This window comes from Anser cygnoides, chromosome 5 (genome assembly GCF_040182565.1).
Source record: "Anser cygnoides isolate HZ-2024a breed goose chromosome 5, Taihu_goose_T2T_genome, whole genome shotgun sequence".
Taxonomy (NCBI): Eukaryota; Metazoa; Chordata; class Aves; order Anseriformes; family Anatidae; genus Anser; species Anser cygnoides.
In genome coordinates, this window is record NC_089877.1 from 37,492,407 (window position 1) to 37,508,958 (window position 16,552).

At 42.2% G+C, this 16,552-nt stretch overlaps 1 protein-coding gene across 7 annotated transcripts in view; it reads left to right on the forward strand.

Moving 5' to 3' along the window:
• The window catches only part of OSBPL5 (oxysterol binding protein like 5), a 170,491-nt gene that overhangs the window by 113,728 nt on the left and 40,211 nt on the right, over positions 1-16,552 (forward strand). For all 7 annotated transcript variants that reach the window (XM_066998916.1, XM_066998913.1, XM_066998912.1 and 4 more), the window contains exons 3-6: positions 802-875; positions 10,591-10,671; positions 11,347-11,448; positions 13,013-13,216. In XM_066998916.1, the coding sequence (XP_066855017.1) occupies positions 802-875; positions 10,591-10,671; positions 11,347-11,448; positions 13,013-13,216 (461 nt within the window). The remainder of the gene's footprint in view (positions 1-801; positions 876-10,590; positions 10,672-11,346; positions 11,449-13,012; positions 13,217-16,552) is intronic.

Sequence of the window (16,552 nt, forward strand, 5' to 3'; positions counted from 1 at the left end):
AACAGAATTTATCATTACATTTTATTGCTTAGACTGGGACCAGACATGCTCATACTAGTATATAATGTGTATGATGTACTGCAAGTTTAGTGTATTTGGGTAAGGGAAAATATATATCTCTACAATGATGGGAAATGTTACAGTTTGTAAATACTACTTGTTAATTGAAAGCATTTCTTATCGTAACAGTAACTTGGTCAGAAGACATTGATATTCTGCAGTATTTTATTTTACTAATTATGTCTAAATGCTGTTCTGTCTTTTGTAACATTTTATGATCATGATTATTATTTGTCAAACAAAGCATGCTATCAAGTGCGTCTGTGTATAGTTGCCAGCTACTGACCAAGGAGGATAACATATTGAATAGCTGCCTATTAACTGAATTCCATTTATTATTTGCATTGGAGGAGGCATGGGGGGAATGTAAGGAAAAGGCAGACTGTGGTAATGTAATTAAAGACTGCATCATAATGCAGACACACAAGGGGGCTGATCAAGGACGCATAAACAACCTTATTTCTGGTGTTCTCCTGCCTTCATACACTGGATTTGCAACCATCGTAGTGGTTTACCAGAGGGTTTTCAGACGTAACTTTTAAGCAATACATGTCGCATGGTCCGAGCATGTGGATCCAGGCTATTTTAAGCTGTGTAAGATCCCTCTCTGTGAGCTTGGTGTGCCTGCTATTGCTCCTCATAGCTTCTCTTGCTTCCTGTTAGCAGTAGCCCTTCTAGGGCCATGAGTAGCCATGATTTTGCCCAAAATTTCTGTTTCTGAATCGCATTGCTTTGTTGCAGGAAAAGATGTGGAAGGAAACAGTCCATCGACGCTGAAGGACGAGACACCACAGACACCGAACTCCATTAGCAAGGTACTGTGGGACAGGGATGCAGCCTAGCCTTGCTTTCATTTCTTCTCAAGCTGTTATTAATCATACTTACAGTCTTTTTTTTAGTCATTGAGAATGCCTCTCCCTTTGTTTCTGCAGGAACCGTGTGTGCATGTTTTGAGAGAAAGAAAAGGAGCATTTTGGGATGGTGGGGATGACCTAGAGAAGCCCACTTTTTCCTCTGACTTAGTAGCACCTACTACAGCAGAACCTTGGTTATTTGGGCCTCATTTGACAGTGTAATTAGATATGAATAATTATGGTTGAAAGCTTGATGTTGTCAGCAGAGGTGTCTCCGGCTGTTCTTGACCAGCAAGGCCATCATAAAGCTTAATTGTTTGGAACAGAAAGCTGTAATATTTAATGTACTGCATGGCATCTGAAACTGCAAGTTGAAATCCTGGGTGAGAGCTCTGAGAACTGGTGTAGCAGGAGAGGAACACGCACTAACCCAGACGTCCTGAACACAGCATTTCCATCCAAGCTATTACAGAGAGGTGAAACTGGATCTAAAGACTCTGGATCTGGGTGTTCAAGACCTGGCTCTACATCTAGACTTATTGCGTGCCTGGCTTTGACTTCCTGTAGAGATGGAATTGACCTTTTAAATTAGATCTGGCTTTGAGATGCATGTGCAGGCTTTTTGGCTGCAGCTCCCTGACATGTTTCTGGAGGGTAACTAGAAATAGCAGCAAGGCCTGTTAATAAATTTTTAACTAAATTTATTCAACTATAAAGCTATAAAATGCAAATGACACCAGCTGAAATGAAAATATAACACGAAGGAAGCATCTGGAGACAAGTGATTTCTTATAATACATGGGAACAGACTCTGCATCTTCAAACATATTTGGCTGTGCTTGCTGGAGCTTGCAGGCTGTTCTGCAGGGATGTCCTGGCAGAGGTCAGCACGGGGTTCCAGTGACAAGAGGAACTTTGGGAGTGTAGAGCAAGGGCTTGTGTGCATGTCCTCTGCTTTTGCTGGGACCTGGCAAGATGCAAACCAACCTTGGTTTTGTTTTTTCTGGGGCACGTTCCTGATGGGAACCCCGCTGCTGACTTATCCTGGCAGTGGAAAAGCCAAAGGACCAAAGGATGGCGTCCAGGGCTTTGTTTGAAGGCCAGATGTTTTGCACGCCTTACAAGGAGTGGTGTTAAATTCACAGGGACTTAGGAGTGTAAAGAAGGAGGACTTTTCCTTTTAATTTCTGATGTGATGTTGGTCAGCCAAGCCACAGGACAGCTCAGAGCACCAAAATGCTATTTGAATGGAAGTTTGGTTTCTGAGATGCAGGAAAAACACAAGAGTACAGTGTACTTCTGAGAGCTGTCTGGGAGAGAGCAAGGCCAAGCTGTGTTTTCCCAGCCTCAGGGCCTGCCTTGCCGTGTAGTCTCTTACAGGTACGTTTTTGAGAGGCACCCTTGGAAAATGTGGTGCCCGCCTAGATTTCCACCACGCTTTGTGTGCACCTGGGAGGCATCGGTGGGTCTCTCCTGGACAGTGGCAGCAAGAGCAGTGGTTGAGGAGCAGTGAAGGAAAGCATGCAGCACAGAACAGCTGCGTCAGAGTGGGAAGTCAAAGCAAACGGCAGGCTAACCCTGCACACCAGCTTTGCTTTAACCAACCAAAGACTTTGGCTTGGGGATAGTCAAAATTCTTCTGAAACACTAATAAACAACAACAAAAAAAGGATGGTAAGACACCAAAGCCCCAAACTTCAACTCACCTACTGACTTCCAGTGTTGCAGGCAATTACTTTGGCTACCAAATGGGTCAGAGCTAGCTTTTTCTTTCATGCCTGAATGTTCTACCAGGGTACAGGGCATTTGATTCAGAGGCTGACTTCAGTGATTTTCCACCTCACTGGACCTCTGCGGTAGCGCCTGTTCTCACTTCACGCTGCTTCGCGTTACTGTGGTGTTTGATGCCTGGTTCTTCACTTCCAGCCAAGGAGCTTTTCTTCTCTCTTGCTTCGCAGTGTCAGTGACAGCAGGGAGTCTCTATTGTGACATGTCTTGCACCTCAAAAATTTAGGCAAAGTAGAAGTTGGTTTGCTTAATATTTCACTTTCCACGTCCACCCAGCTGTAAGGCTGTAAAACAAAACCTTACTGCCAGATGCTCAGCACCGTATGTCAGGATCTGGTGTGGCATTTCAGTTTAAAAATAAATAGCAATTCCAGCTACTTCAACCAAAGGACAGAGTGTGTGCTAATTGGGTCATATTTAGATTCCCGTTAGCGGGGGGGGGGATAATTTTAGTAACTGAATTGTAGGGTGTGCAGGTTTAAATAATGGCTTCAGTAGTAAATGTACTAGGTAACAGATCCATGCCACAAATACTTAGCCTTCGTTTGCCACAGTGGATGTAACAGACCCTGTTGCAAATCAGTGTTCCTTCAGCAATGCTATTTCAATGTACTCATGGACTCTGTTCACCCAGTAAGAAGAAAGAAAGCAAAGCTGGCTGAGTGATTCAGCCCCCATACTGGAGTTCAGGACTTTCCCAGCTCTGACCTTGTCCTTGTGTTTCCCCACGCAGATGAATGGTGTTTCTGTTTCACATCTTCATCAGTGACGTGGAAACAGTCCCATGTTTCACACATATCCACACTGTGTGATGGAGCAGGCTGCAGGTTTCCCAGGTTGGCAGACATCAAGCAGGATATCCCATGAAAACCTCTATAAACCTTTGGCTTGTGAACACACTTCATTGTACTTGAACTCTTAGATGGATTGCTGGTCTCTTCCTGAAGTGCGAGCATATCCAGATTGTTCTGTCTGTATAGACAGTAAAATGCTGGATGCTGGAACATTTGCTTTCAGTATTTGTGCACTTTTTAGTAATATGCATTTTTGGTGGCTGTTGTGGCTTTCATTCCTATTTTTATTAAAAAAAAAATAAGGCACAGTTCAGCTATATATTGCATTTTAGAGGAGTCTCTTTCAGCTTATTTTAACGACAAAGAAAAGGTCATTTATTTCAGATTGTTGCTCATATTAGCTTCTATTTTTTAGAGCCCTTTAGTCTTGTAGTCTGTGCCCAGCGTTCATAGCGGTGTGAAAATATGGCAGGACTGCGTCTAAGCCTCAGGCTCTTCTCTGGAGCTGGGCAGTGCAGTGAGCACATGCCTGATATTGGCAGGTGATGCCTTTCTCTCATGACAAGCTCTCAGTCAGCACTGTTAGCATCCCTTAAGACACCTTCTATTGCAAAATGCAGCAGTGCATTTTCCCTTTTTTTCCCTCCCTATGCTTACCTGTTCATTCTACTGTCCAGAAAGTAGCTGGCATCTCTTGATAGGCACGCAGAGCCCACAAAGTATTGAAGTTTATTTTAAGGGACTTAAAGCTGACTATCAGTAGTACCTCACTATTTTCAGTCCCACACTAATGCCACAGTGAAGTCTAAAATTACCACATCGTAGGAGTGTGGTTGTTGTATGCACAGTTTTATGATGTATAGGAGGGCAAAGCTTCAATTGCTTTGTTCATTGTGAATGTGTTTTTCCACATGCCTGAGTAGTTCAAGACTTTATTGTGTAATTTGTAATCTGAAATATAAATCTAAGTGGTTGCAATTTTTTTTTTTTTAGCTGAAAAGTGGTTTTAAACAGCTCATACCAATCACTTGAGATTTGATAGAGCAAGCTGCAAACCCCATGCTGTCTCAGGCTCATCCTTTTAGTTCATTGAAACATGCTTTTAACCTCCAAGTTAATTCCAGCTGCATTTGGGACTATCAGAAAAGACCATTCACACCTCTGACAACCTGCAAGTGTACTTTTCCCTCTGCTCTCCCAATGCCAGCAAACCAAGGAATCAGTTGTCAGAGAGATCCAGAAGCTGCAGGAATCAGCTGTGAGGGGCCCAGGAGGGAAACATCCCCTGTGTGTGCTCAGCACAGCTTTAGAGGAGAGCTTGGCCCTTCCAGATGGTGTTACACCAAACTGGACCCTTGCCGACATTTCATTGCTGTACTTTATGCTGTGGATATTGTGGATGTAATTATTTTGGAGCTAGTAGTCTCTATTGCATCTCATGCTCAGCTCCTGTGCCCAGAAATGCATTGCTTCTTCAGGCACTGTGGTCCACAAAGGGTTTTGCAGCTGGTTGCAGGTGAGCAGAGATGGAGTATCCTGGGAAAACTGCAGAGGAGAGGGGTGGGACTTTGCACTGAGAGGTTAGAAATGCGGAGCACTGCTACATTATAAAGTCCAGCTGTTTTCCATTGCTCGCCTTCTCCATCTGTTTAAACTCAGCCTAGGAACGAGAGCAGTAGCTATGGCTAGAGGAGAAAGCAAAGCTCTGCTATAGGTTTCTGCTTAGAAATACAACTCTGATGGTCGTGAAACAGCATCTTTCTCAGTCCACAACTTTCCATCACGCCTAAAATGTTCTTCAAATATTCTAAACTTGCAGAATGTTCTTCCCCTGAAAGGCACACTTAGATGATTGTATGGCCATCCCATGAGGCCTGTGACTTTTTCTTTAATTACAATGATCTGGCGCAATGGAGCAAAGCACTCCACTAAACAGTAGTGTAGCTTGATATTTTGAGTCGCTTCCATAGGTGGCTTTCAGTGATGATTTTCCCTAGATATTGCTGTCACCTCAGCTATTTGTGTGTACAGGCTTTTCAATTTAGGCTCTTCATTGTGCAATGGCAATGTTGTAAACACAGCTACTGTATCTCTGTAACATCGTTGAAATAAGAGGAATGTTTTCTGCACCCAGAAAATTTGAGGTGAAAATCATTTGATGTGCTGTAAACCAGCATATTAATTGAAGGGTAATCTTCCCTAATCCAAAGTTTGTTTATCAGTAAGAATTGTTTCACTGACTCTGACATGCTTTGGATGAGCTGTTAGTTACCATTTTGCAAAAGAATTGCTTATAGTAAACTGAAAAGCAAGTTGTTTAAATACAGTTGAGGTATCTGTGAATATTCACAACAACAGCAAGAAGCTCTTTGCTTCTGCTAGATCGAGCTTTCCATAGTGTTGATACTATCGTAGGAGCTTTCATTTCATTTGTTTTATTCCTTCAGTAATACAGATCTGTAGCAATTTTAAGTGGAAAAGATACTGGAGAAGTTACATGTGAGCAAGGACATGTCTCCCACGTGATGACTGTTTTTGCTTTTGTGAAACGTAACTTCTGACCCCAGCTACTTTTGTTCTGCCTTCAAATTCCCATCAGATTTTGTCTGTCTGTCTCTCACTTGGATACAAAAAAGAAAAAAGTGCAATGTGTAAGCAGTCACTGCTGTTAACATGTAGACCACAGGTTGAGAATGATGTTATTTAAATACGTCTAACTTGGAGTAATTCTGTCTGATTGTCTCTCAGTACACATTATTTTGTGTTCATCCCATGCAGCAAGGATTGTTTGTGCTAAACAAAACCATATATTCCTCTTGCTATTATCCAGGGCATGGTGGGCTGGCATCCCCCCACCAGAGTTGATGAGACTGTTCTGTGACATGGCTTGGTGCCCCCTGGAAGCGAAGGCACCAAAAGACACTGTAGCAGAAGCGTGCTGTTGTGAGGACGCTGTGTGCCTTCTTGCAGAGCCTAGCTGAAGCGTGAGGGTAGTATGATCACTGCTAACGATCAGCAGCGGATCCCAGGAGTTGCACGACTCAGATAAAAGGCAACAGAGACTTAGCAGGGATAAGAAGTGTGCCTCTGAGCGGAGTACATCTTGTCATCACCCTGCAAGGTCATCACTCACTCCTGGAAAGGACAGATCTGGTTAGAGAACTGGGAGTGGCAACACGTTCCACCCTCACAAGTGCTGTGACATGCCCTGGAAAAGTTTTTGGCAGATTAACCATCTTCTAGCCTTAGGAGAAACAGCAGGTAGAAAAACACTTTCTCATTAGAATACTACAGTGTCTTTTTTCATTTTACAAAGGACACCAATTACCTACCCTCCCATTGTATAAAGTCTCTTCTCTGGTTAATGCTGTTCACGTGTTGTTGCAGAGGGGGCCACGCTAGGATTGCTTGCCCAAGCATTATCCCGTTGTCCTTGACAGAACTGCTGTGGTGACAAAAGGCTTCTTGTAGTTTCCTGCCAGGATGAGAATGGCATGTTGACAGAAGGCCATCATTATACTCTCTTGACATGTCCTAGTGCTCTTGTAAGGTCCTGCTGTGTTTTGGGGATCTTCACAGCTGATGGCCTGGATTACTGAACCTTATATATACCATGAGGTGCAATCAAAACTATTACAACAGCTTCATGCAAAAGCACGAAATCATATTATTTCAAGACACTTAGCAGGTTAAACCTGGGAAAACCAGGAGGGGCTGTGGTATGTATTCCTGTCCCATGAAAAGGCAGGAACTTTAAAAACCAAGGTGCAGTGCTTTTCACCGTGCAGAACTGGAGATCACCTGCAAGCTAAGTGCTCTTTAATATCTGTGATCATGCATCCTCGTCAGCACACAAAGAAGCAAAGCTGGCGGGGGGAAGCAATCTGTTTGTCCAGTTAAAAAAGCACCCAGGGAACAGTCACATTTCTGAAAACACAAGTCCCAAGTCACGCCTATCTGAAAGCTTTGCCATGCCTCCTAGTTACATGGCTTGGTTTAGTAAGATTTTCTCTCCCTTCATAAAGCTTGGCCATTTTATAACCACCCTGGGGAGCTGCACTGTCCATCATACACCGTTCTCATCACTGTTTTGGGGACATGGCAGCACAGATATTTATTTTCCCATGCTTAGAAACTCTTACGCAAGCAGTGAGGGTCTTAAGCTACTGCTTCTTTCTCATCTGTTCTTAAGCCTGTCTTCATGTGCACCATCCCGGTGGCCGTGTTTTCACTTGATGTGTCTGGACACAGCTCAGTCACGGGGGAGGCAGTGCCCGAAGGAAATGGTGCAGCAGTTCAGGAGCCCACTGCAGCAGCCTCCAAGGCTGTTAATCCATCTGCTTTAACCAAGTGAAAGACCAGTTTGTAATGACTTCGGGTGAGTTGCACTGTATTTATTGAGCTCCTAAAGACTGCAGTGGTAGGGGGGAAGATGATCCCTTCATCCGCTGTTGTGCACTGGGGCTTTACAGCAGAGCAGCTGGCGGCTGGCAGCCCTGGGCATGAAGCTAGGAGCCAGCACCCCTGAGGAGGCAGAATCAATGTCTCTCTGTGTAAACCACCCAGGTTTGAAGTCGTGTGGTTGTTTAACTCTATTTTTAGCGTGACCCGGAGAGACTCCAAGCAGGAGGCAGGTGTGGCTGGCAGAGTCGTGACAGTGCCTCTGTCTGCCTTAGCTTCGGTTGCCCATGAGCAATGGGTTTAGGGCTCAGGTTTGCATGGTTGGTGGCGGTTGTTGGAAGCTTTTCTGATTTGATCTTCAAGGAGATTTCCTCGAGCCAAGTGAGCTTAGGTGGCATATATTTGCTAAGATATTCTTTTAGCTTGTTTTTTTCATTAAGCACAAAACATTCTTTATATCCTGATGCTTTGCAGACACCTGAACAGCATTTCCTAGAATCTCACAGACATCTGTGCTTTTTCTGCTTCTCACGCTGGCTAATGAGGGATGGTACGCAGTGTTTCTCTGTGTGTCTGATCTCTCGGGCTGGAGTGAGTGAAATTACCAATAAACAGTTGGCTCATAATTGAAACTCAAGGACAGGACATTCTTCCTGCTGACTGGGAGAAAGGAGGAGAATTCTCCTGACCAATTTCAGAGGACACACGTCTCGAATCATGAAAGCATAATCTCTTAATAATTCCAGAGGATTCTAGCTCAGAGACATTTAAGCACTTGGAAATGTTTCCTCATAAAGAAAAGCTTGTAGCGTCTCTCTCAAATGTCTACCGCTGCCCTTTGAAATGTGACAAAGACCCTGTGGGCACAGTTCTCTGCTCAGGTGTCTTGTCTGTGTAGAGGTCCTCACTGCAAATCCTGTGGTTTTACAGGGAAGTCCCATACACAGAAATGTAAAATATGCTCCAGAGACGGCATTGCAGGTAGAGAAGACTGGTTTACCTTTCAATTAAAACAAAAACGACAAATATGAAGTAGTTTGCAGGAGTCCAGAGCTGGTGTTTTCCCTGAGTGGGTTTAATGTAAAGTGGACTTGTAGACTGGACAGTCAAATCAGGTGCTTCACTGGTCTCTGTGTGCCTTCTTAGAGTTTTCATTTCTTTATTCTTAAGGGTTACATGTTGTTTTGGTTTTAGTGCAAGACTACTATGAGGGTGTAAGAACAAGTAACAGGTTCTTTAGTGACCCTGGCTCTGCTGCATATTGCACTTGCTGCCCCTAATTTCCAACCTTGCATCATCCAGCAAGAGTTTTGCTCTAGAGATTCTCAGTTGGGAATACACCTTCATCTGCTACTTTTGCTTCTGCCACAGTCTCCAAAGCATCATTGATGGTCTGTTTGCTGCGATACGGTGAAGCATCTGCATGTTTTTATCTAAGTCATCTGTGTGTTTTCATCTAAGTCACGTGTAAAGGACTGATCCAGCTACCATTAAATGCATCCCTGCTGACACTGATGTTCAGCATGGTTCATGGCTATAGTAGCTGGAGAGGTTTCTGTGTCACTGGGAGGGAAAAAGAAAAGTGGGTCTCTCTAAACTGAAGGCACTGTCATACGATTACATCAACTCATGACATACAGGAGAGAGAGTTTGACAGCCCACTGGGTTTGTTTCACATCACAGCAGTGAATTTGTAAATGGGAACTATATTTGTTACATTTTATCCTTACTACAGCTCCTTTTTGTGTCATACTCATTAAATCAAGTTGGCCAAGGACTGAACTTCTTCATAAAACCTTTGTGCAAAAGAAGTAGAGACAGTGTCTGACCCCAAACATGAAAGGCTGGAAGGAAAAGAAGTACAGAGAGAGAAAGTAACTTCCCCAAGGTCACCTAAGAAGGTAGCAGAGACCATCCCAGACCATAATTCTCATGCCACTAACCCTCCCCAGGTTTGGACAAGTGCCTATCCAAGTGTAGGGGTTGTAGTTGTAAGGCGGGTTCCAGAGAGTTGCACTCGCTAAGTGTACCTTGGTTTGGGAAGAGTAATATTGTGACCATGTCTAACAAAGTAAAACATTTTTTCAGCCCATCAGCACAAACATGAGATCAGTCTTCAGCCTCTGAAAATGAATTTAAACAGCACTGACAGTATCAAACATGATTTGAAGTGACTATATATTTGGTGCCTGGCTTCTCTAGGCCAAGATGATGATGATTTTCTGTATTGTCTGTAACATGATTAGGTCATTTCTTGCCCACTGTGTTCCTGAACATTTCAGCCAGGACAATGTCATTACCAATATCAAGTCTAGTTCTGAAGGATCTCTACCAGCTTTTATATATTTTTTATTCCAGTAATTGAAATGATTTAAGATTTGAAAAGACATGAGTAGTTTTCAAAGTTAGGAATAAGAATAGGGGAATTGTTTTTAATAAAAATTAATGTCAACTTGGGAGAAATACGAAAAATATGGGGAATTTTCCAACTAACTATGAGCACATAAAAAGGAAATTCAGAGCACACTGCAGTTATGTCATTTCTGAGCCTATCTAATCTAGTGTACTTCTGCTGAAGCCTGCAGTCCGCTCTTTCATGGATTCCTGGAAGATATAAACAACCTTTCATTAGAGCTTAGCTTGAACATCTTCGTGTTAACACATTCCTATTTCCTCTCTCCCTCTTTTTTTAGATCGAATATAAGCTTTGCAATGGGTCTGACAAAGAGTGTGTGTCTCCCACGGCCAAATCCACTAAGAAGGAAACACTGAAGGTATGTGCAAAGCAGCCAAGTCAGCATCAGCTGACTTTCACTTACAAAACAAGTAGTACCTTTCAAACAAACCGTTGGGAACTGCTCTGAGTCATTTCCCAAGACCCAGAAAAGCCTCTGACTCTTCTAAGAGTCATTATAGGCCAAGGGCATTAGTGGGCTTTATATACAGGATTAGGTTATATATTGCAAGCAGAACAAATCTGTGTAATTATTTTGCTCTGTTCATATGCTCCAGAGCCATAAGGCACCTCAAGAAGACTGTAATGCTTCATTGGCCTTGTTGGGAGGAATATGCCTAAGCAATCTGTGTAAATTATTGCTTGAACGCTTGCTTTGTCTCCCAAACCAAAAGTATAAATAATCTGGTTTGGATGAAATTAGATTTAATATTAATTCTCTTTAATTTGAGGGGTGGGGAGGACTCATTAGTCAGCCTCTTTCCATTCCCCCCAAAGAAAAGCAAAGTTAAATTATGTTTATTGGAACTTCAGAAGCAAAGAAAGTATCTGCTCTCTTGTTATGTTTTTGTTCCTCTGTGTGCTCATTTCTGGGGAGCCCGTGCTGGGTCAAGTTCTAGCTGTGCTATACATAGCTGTCCTTAATGCATTATGTTCTTTCCTCCCCCAAAGAGGCCATGATTACAGCTGCTATATTTTCTCTGTTCTGAACCAGGTACAAAAAAAAAACTACAGACAGGAGAAGAAAAGAGCTACCAAACAACTCTTCAGTGCTCTAAAGGATCCCAGTGTAGTGATCACAGCAGACTGGCTGAAGGTATTTAATACAGACCATTGATTCTGAGACTCTAGACAAAAATAAGTGAGAAATACTTGCTGAGTCTAGCACCGAGTGAAGCAAGACAGACTAAATTTGAGTCGATGTTGCTGTAAAGCTTGAACTACGTTTGGGGAATGTTTGCTTTTCATCTTAACCTAAATGAGTCTGTCTGTTTCATGTCCTTAAGTACGAACAAGGTCTCAAAAACTGCATAGTACAAAAGGAAGTGATGATATTTCTTTCTTTCCTCCTCTGAAAGAGTCTGCTGACCTCTTCCTGTAGATATGTTTTTGTACTGAGGAGGGAATAGACAGAGTAATAGCCTGGAAATGGGCAGATACAGCTTGTTCTATTGACAGTTGGATTTTATATTGCCACAGTGCAGAATGAAACATATTGGACCTGATGACAACTGTAATTTCTCCTTGTGCAGGGACTCAACTAGTGACAGCTTCTCATTGAAGTCCTAAAACTTTGTATGTGGCAAAGTACGTGTGGATTGACATTGCAAGAGACTATCTTCGACCAGTGTTTTTCTCCTCATTTAGGGGCATCTAGTCTGGTTTGACTGGTCATGAATTGGTTGCCCCTTTTATAATGGCAAAACTTTATCTCCAAACATCTTCAAACAAACAGCTCTTTAAGAAATAAAGTAAATTAAGGATTTCATGAAAAAATACAATTGTATTTGTCCAGTGTGAAAAACCTCTCACATTATTCTATCGTTAAAAGCCAGATAAGTGAGATGTGTATCAATTATTTGAGCAAATAGATTGGAAACAAAATGTTTCAGTCATGTTCAGTGTTGATGACAGATAAATCCTGGTTTTTGTAATACAAAATACTTGCTGCATAGTTGTGGATGGAAATATCTAGCTCAGAAACAAATGATGCTGGCCCACAAAAACAGTACAGCAACATAAGACTTGAGGTTCAGCCTATATATGTTGGAGATGAGAAGACCTTAGGCAAAACCTAACCTTACTGAGAAACTTCTCACTACAAAACTGTTACCTTTAATACATTCTATCAGATTTAATGTCTTCTATACAAGAGAGAATATGCATTGAGCTTGACAGAGGAGTAAACCAGCTGGAGAAGGTTTACTTCTCTGTCAAGTACCCCATTTAAGAAACGGGGTATTTGTCAAAACCCATTAAGAGCTCTGTTCTGCTGAACATTACTAAAATGACTCTGAAATCCAGTTAGATGAGCTATAATATATTTCTGTGCAGTATCCTAATTCACACGTCCTCCGTGATTATTAACAAATCACTCTTACATCGGCCAGCAGTGCTGGTTGCCTAAAAAAATTAAGCAAGCTGCAAACACCAAGCCAGAAATAAAAATATGACTGATAGCCAGATTTGTGTGGTCTGGGGGTATGAGATCCCCAAGACTGTTTAGACAATGCAGTGTATCCTTGTGTAAGGAAGTGTATCTCAGTGCAGCCGTGGGAGAAATGGGTACTGGAAATACTGAATAAATACTGAATAAATGTTGGTTTTGTTTTAAGGAGCAACATAAGGGTAACATTTTTTCTTTCCCTTCCTCCCTCCAGATTCGTGGAACTCTGAAGAGTTGGACCAAGCTGTGGTGTGTTCTGAAACCGGGAGTGCTGCTGATTTATAAGACACCAAAGATCGGACAGTGGGTTGGGACAATCTTGCTCCATTCTTGTGAGCTGATCGAGAGACCCTCCAAAAAGGATGGCTTCTGTTTTAAACTTTTTCATCCTTTGGATCAGTCAATCTGGGCTGTAAAGGTAACAACCCTGATGAGCTGATCAAGCTCTTCTTGGTCACCAAAGCGTCTGAGTACTAGCTAGATTTATCTAGCGTTGTTGGTATCTAGATTCTCAGTTATTTGGTTGCTGTTAGTGATGGTGAATTGGCTGCGTAAAAAGATGATGCTGAAGCCTAGTTGTGATACGACATCAAAGGAACACGGTGCATTATGGTTATACATATGTATCATTCTTGATATATAGGTGTATGCATAAACTGAGGGAAGGGGGGAATGCATTAGTGCAGAAGCTGTATCAAGCCATGGCCTAGATCTTTAAAAATAGATGAGGAACAGACCCAACTAAATGACTTCCCAGAGACAAGGATGTACAGCACTGCTTTGCACAACACTGGAAAAGGGCTGGCAAAGTGAAAAAAAAAAAAAAAGGATGAATGATATGACCACAATGTCTTTTTTTTTTCCCCTGATGTCTGAGGTTTGGGTTTGTTAGTGATGGACTTGGAACTTAGTGGACTGCTCAAGCCCTGACTGTTACACAGAAGTGTGACTTTGGATGCATTGTCGTAGTTTTCTCTTCTTTGAAATGGAAGTAGGAAGACTTTCTCTCCTTTGAGTCCTTCTTCTTCAGGCTGTTGTTACTTAGAGGCTGTATGTACATAAGCTCCAGCAGTGGCCTCTGGATCTCCCTGTAACATAGATGATTAGTAGTTTCTCACCCTTCTTGAAATAACTCCCTGCTAGTTATGAAAAGCTGGATTTCTTTTTCTTCTTCCCTTTAAGATTAGGCAGAAAGCAAAAAAAAGAAAATAAAATATGAATGCCTGTGAGCAAAGAGGAAGACCCCAGTACTTCCTCGGAAGCACTGAGAGCAACATCTGTTGGATACCCTGAAGTGACAGAACTCAACTTATATTGAGCTCTTTTTTCCCCTTTAAAATATTGACTCAGCAGAATTGTTGAAGACAAATTCTCCAAGAGACATCACCAGTGCAAACAAGGTTTACAAGGTACTGCTTTGCTGCAAGGTGGTCAGCAAAGTCTGCTTGGAAAGATTCATGCAAGAGTGATGACAGAATTTGTCTTTGGCATCGGAAGGTCTAATAAAATGGAGGGGAATTCCCGTGGGAACAGATTGAGAAACCTCACTCCTGCTCATCCCTCCAGTTAATTAAACAGTTTTAAACACAGCTATACAATCAGTATAAAAAGTCTTGCAATTTTTAATAGGATAAGAGGAGAGAATTAAAATGAACTTCAACAACCAGAGGTAAGAGCTGCTCTTTTCATTCAGCTCTAATTTGTGCCCAGATGCATTGTTTTAGCTTTATATCCCAAAGGTTTTATTGCAACCTTGCTTCTTATTCAGCTTTCAGAGTTTTGTTGCTTGTTTTATTCAGAGCACTCACCCAAGAAGGCTGTCAATCTTTTGCTGTCCATCAACAAAAATATTCCCTGTGAAATGACAGGTCAGCTGAATTCTTCTGAAAAGGACAGTCAGGAGAGGTAGGGAAAAAACAGAATCAAAAGCAGTCAGGTAATGAAAAGTAGTGTCACTGCCAGATTTGAAGTGTCATGTTATGCCAGTATGACCTTCCCTTGGTATAAACCATCCAAAAGAAAGAGCAGTTTTTATCAATATGTATATGTATTTGTGTGTATATGTGTATCTAATTCTTGTGTCTCTTGAGAAAAGTGTATGGCAGAAATAAGAATTAATGTATTAAATATGAAAGGGATGTATCTCTGAAAATGTTTCTGTACCTAGAGGAAGTCCTGAGAGATTTGAGTTTTAAGTCAAAGTAATATTGTAAGTCACCTGAGATAGATGTTTAGAAAGCTATGTTCAAGCTGCATAGTAAGATATTTCCTGAAACCTGAGTTCAGCTGGGATTGTTGTGTGATAGATGCTTCCAGCCACAAGGTGAGCACTAAAATATACATCAAGAAAAAATCCACCAGAACTGCCTGATGTCAGAGAAGCTGTCTGCACTCTGACAGCACTTAAAGGCTGAAGATGCTAAAAATACTGTTTTGTTTTATGTCATTTCACGGCCTTCTTTTAAAGCAACTGGAGCAGAATTGGCTAATCTAAATTGGTTATGTGTAACTGTGCAAAGAAAGACTATTTCTCATGAAATACAGATTAGCCTGAGCTTAGACAAGAATCCCAAGTTACTGTCCATCGTGATAGAAATAAGATCTGGCTAAACAACTTTCACTTCCAGCTAAAATGGCTTGTGAAATTTTCAAGGGTTTTCCACAGTACAGTTGATGGTCTGGTTTTGACTCTCACTAATGGACTTCCAGCTACTTCAAGGTAACGAGCACCTTTGTACATGTTATCCTGGGTGCTCTGCAGGTGTTTGGATCTAACTGTGGGTTTCAGCCCTGGGCCAGATATCTGGATTGAGCACTGCCCTAGGCATTTACAGTCATGCTAGCCAATTAAATTCGATTTGCGGTTATTTAACTTCAGCTAGAGCAGGATGAAATTTTGGGGTGCCTTTCACGTGGTAGGCAGGCAAGATATAAGACTATTGCTTATAGTTGGCATTCAGATATATGAACCAAGGAACTTTTTTTCTTATAAAGCTTTCTGGTTTCTAGAGACGGGGATGCCAACCTAGGAATTAGTGTGCGGGTGCAGGCATCTGTCCTCTTTCTTCGCAGAGGCAATGTATGGCTATCAGCAGGCAGTGTTTGCCCGGCAGTCCCAAATAAATGTCCTAGAATAGTTTGTATTAGTCTATTATTAGTTTACTAATAATACTAAATTATTAATATTATATTAATATAATAATTTTAATTATTATATATACTTTATTATATATTATATTATATTATATTATATTAATACTAAACTATTAGTTTAATAGTTTGCAGATGACACCAAGTTAGGTGCGTGTGTCGATCTGCTCGAGGGAAGGAAGGCTCTGCAGGAGGATCTGGATAGGCTGGAGCGATGAGCTGAGGTCAACTGTATGAAGTTCAACAAGGCCAAGTGCCGGGTCCTGCAGCTGGGGCACAACAACCCCAAGCAGCGTTACGGGCTGGGTGATGAGTGGTTAGAAAGCTGCCTGGCAGAGAAGGACCTGGGAGTATTGGTTGATAGTCGGCTGAATATGAGCCAGCAGTGTGCTCAGGTGGCCAAGAAGGCCAACAGCATCCTGGCTTGCATAGGAAAGAGTGTGGCCAGCAGGTCTAGGGAGGTGATTGTCCCCCTGTACTCGGCTCAGGTGAGGCCGCAGCTGGAGTAGTGTGTTCAGTTTCGGGCCCCTCGCTACAAGAAGGACGTGGAGGTGCTCGAGCGAGTCCAGAGAGGGGCAACGAAGCTGGTGAGGGGTCTGGAGAA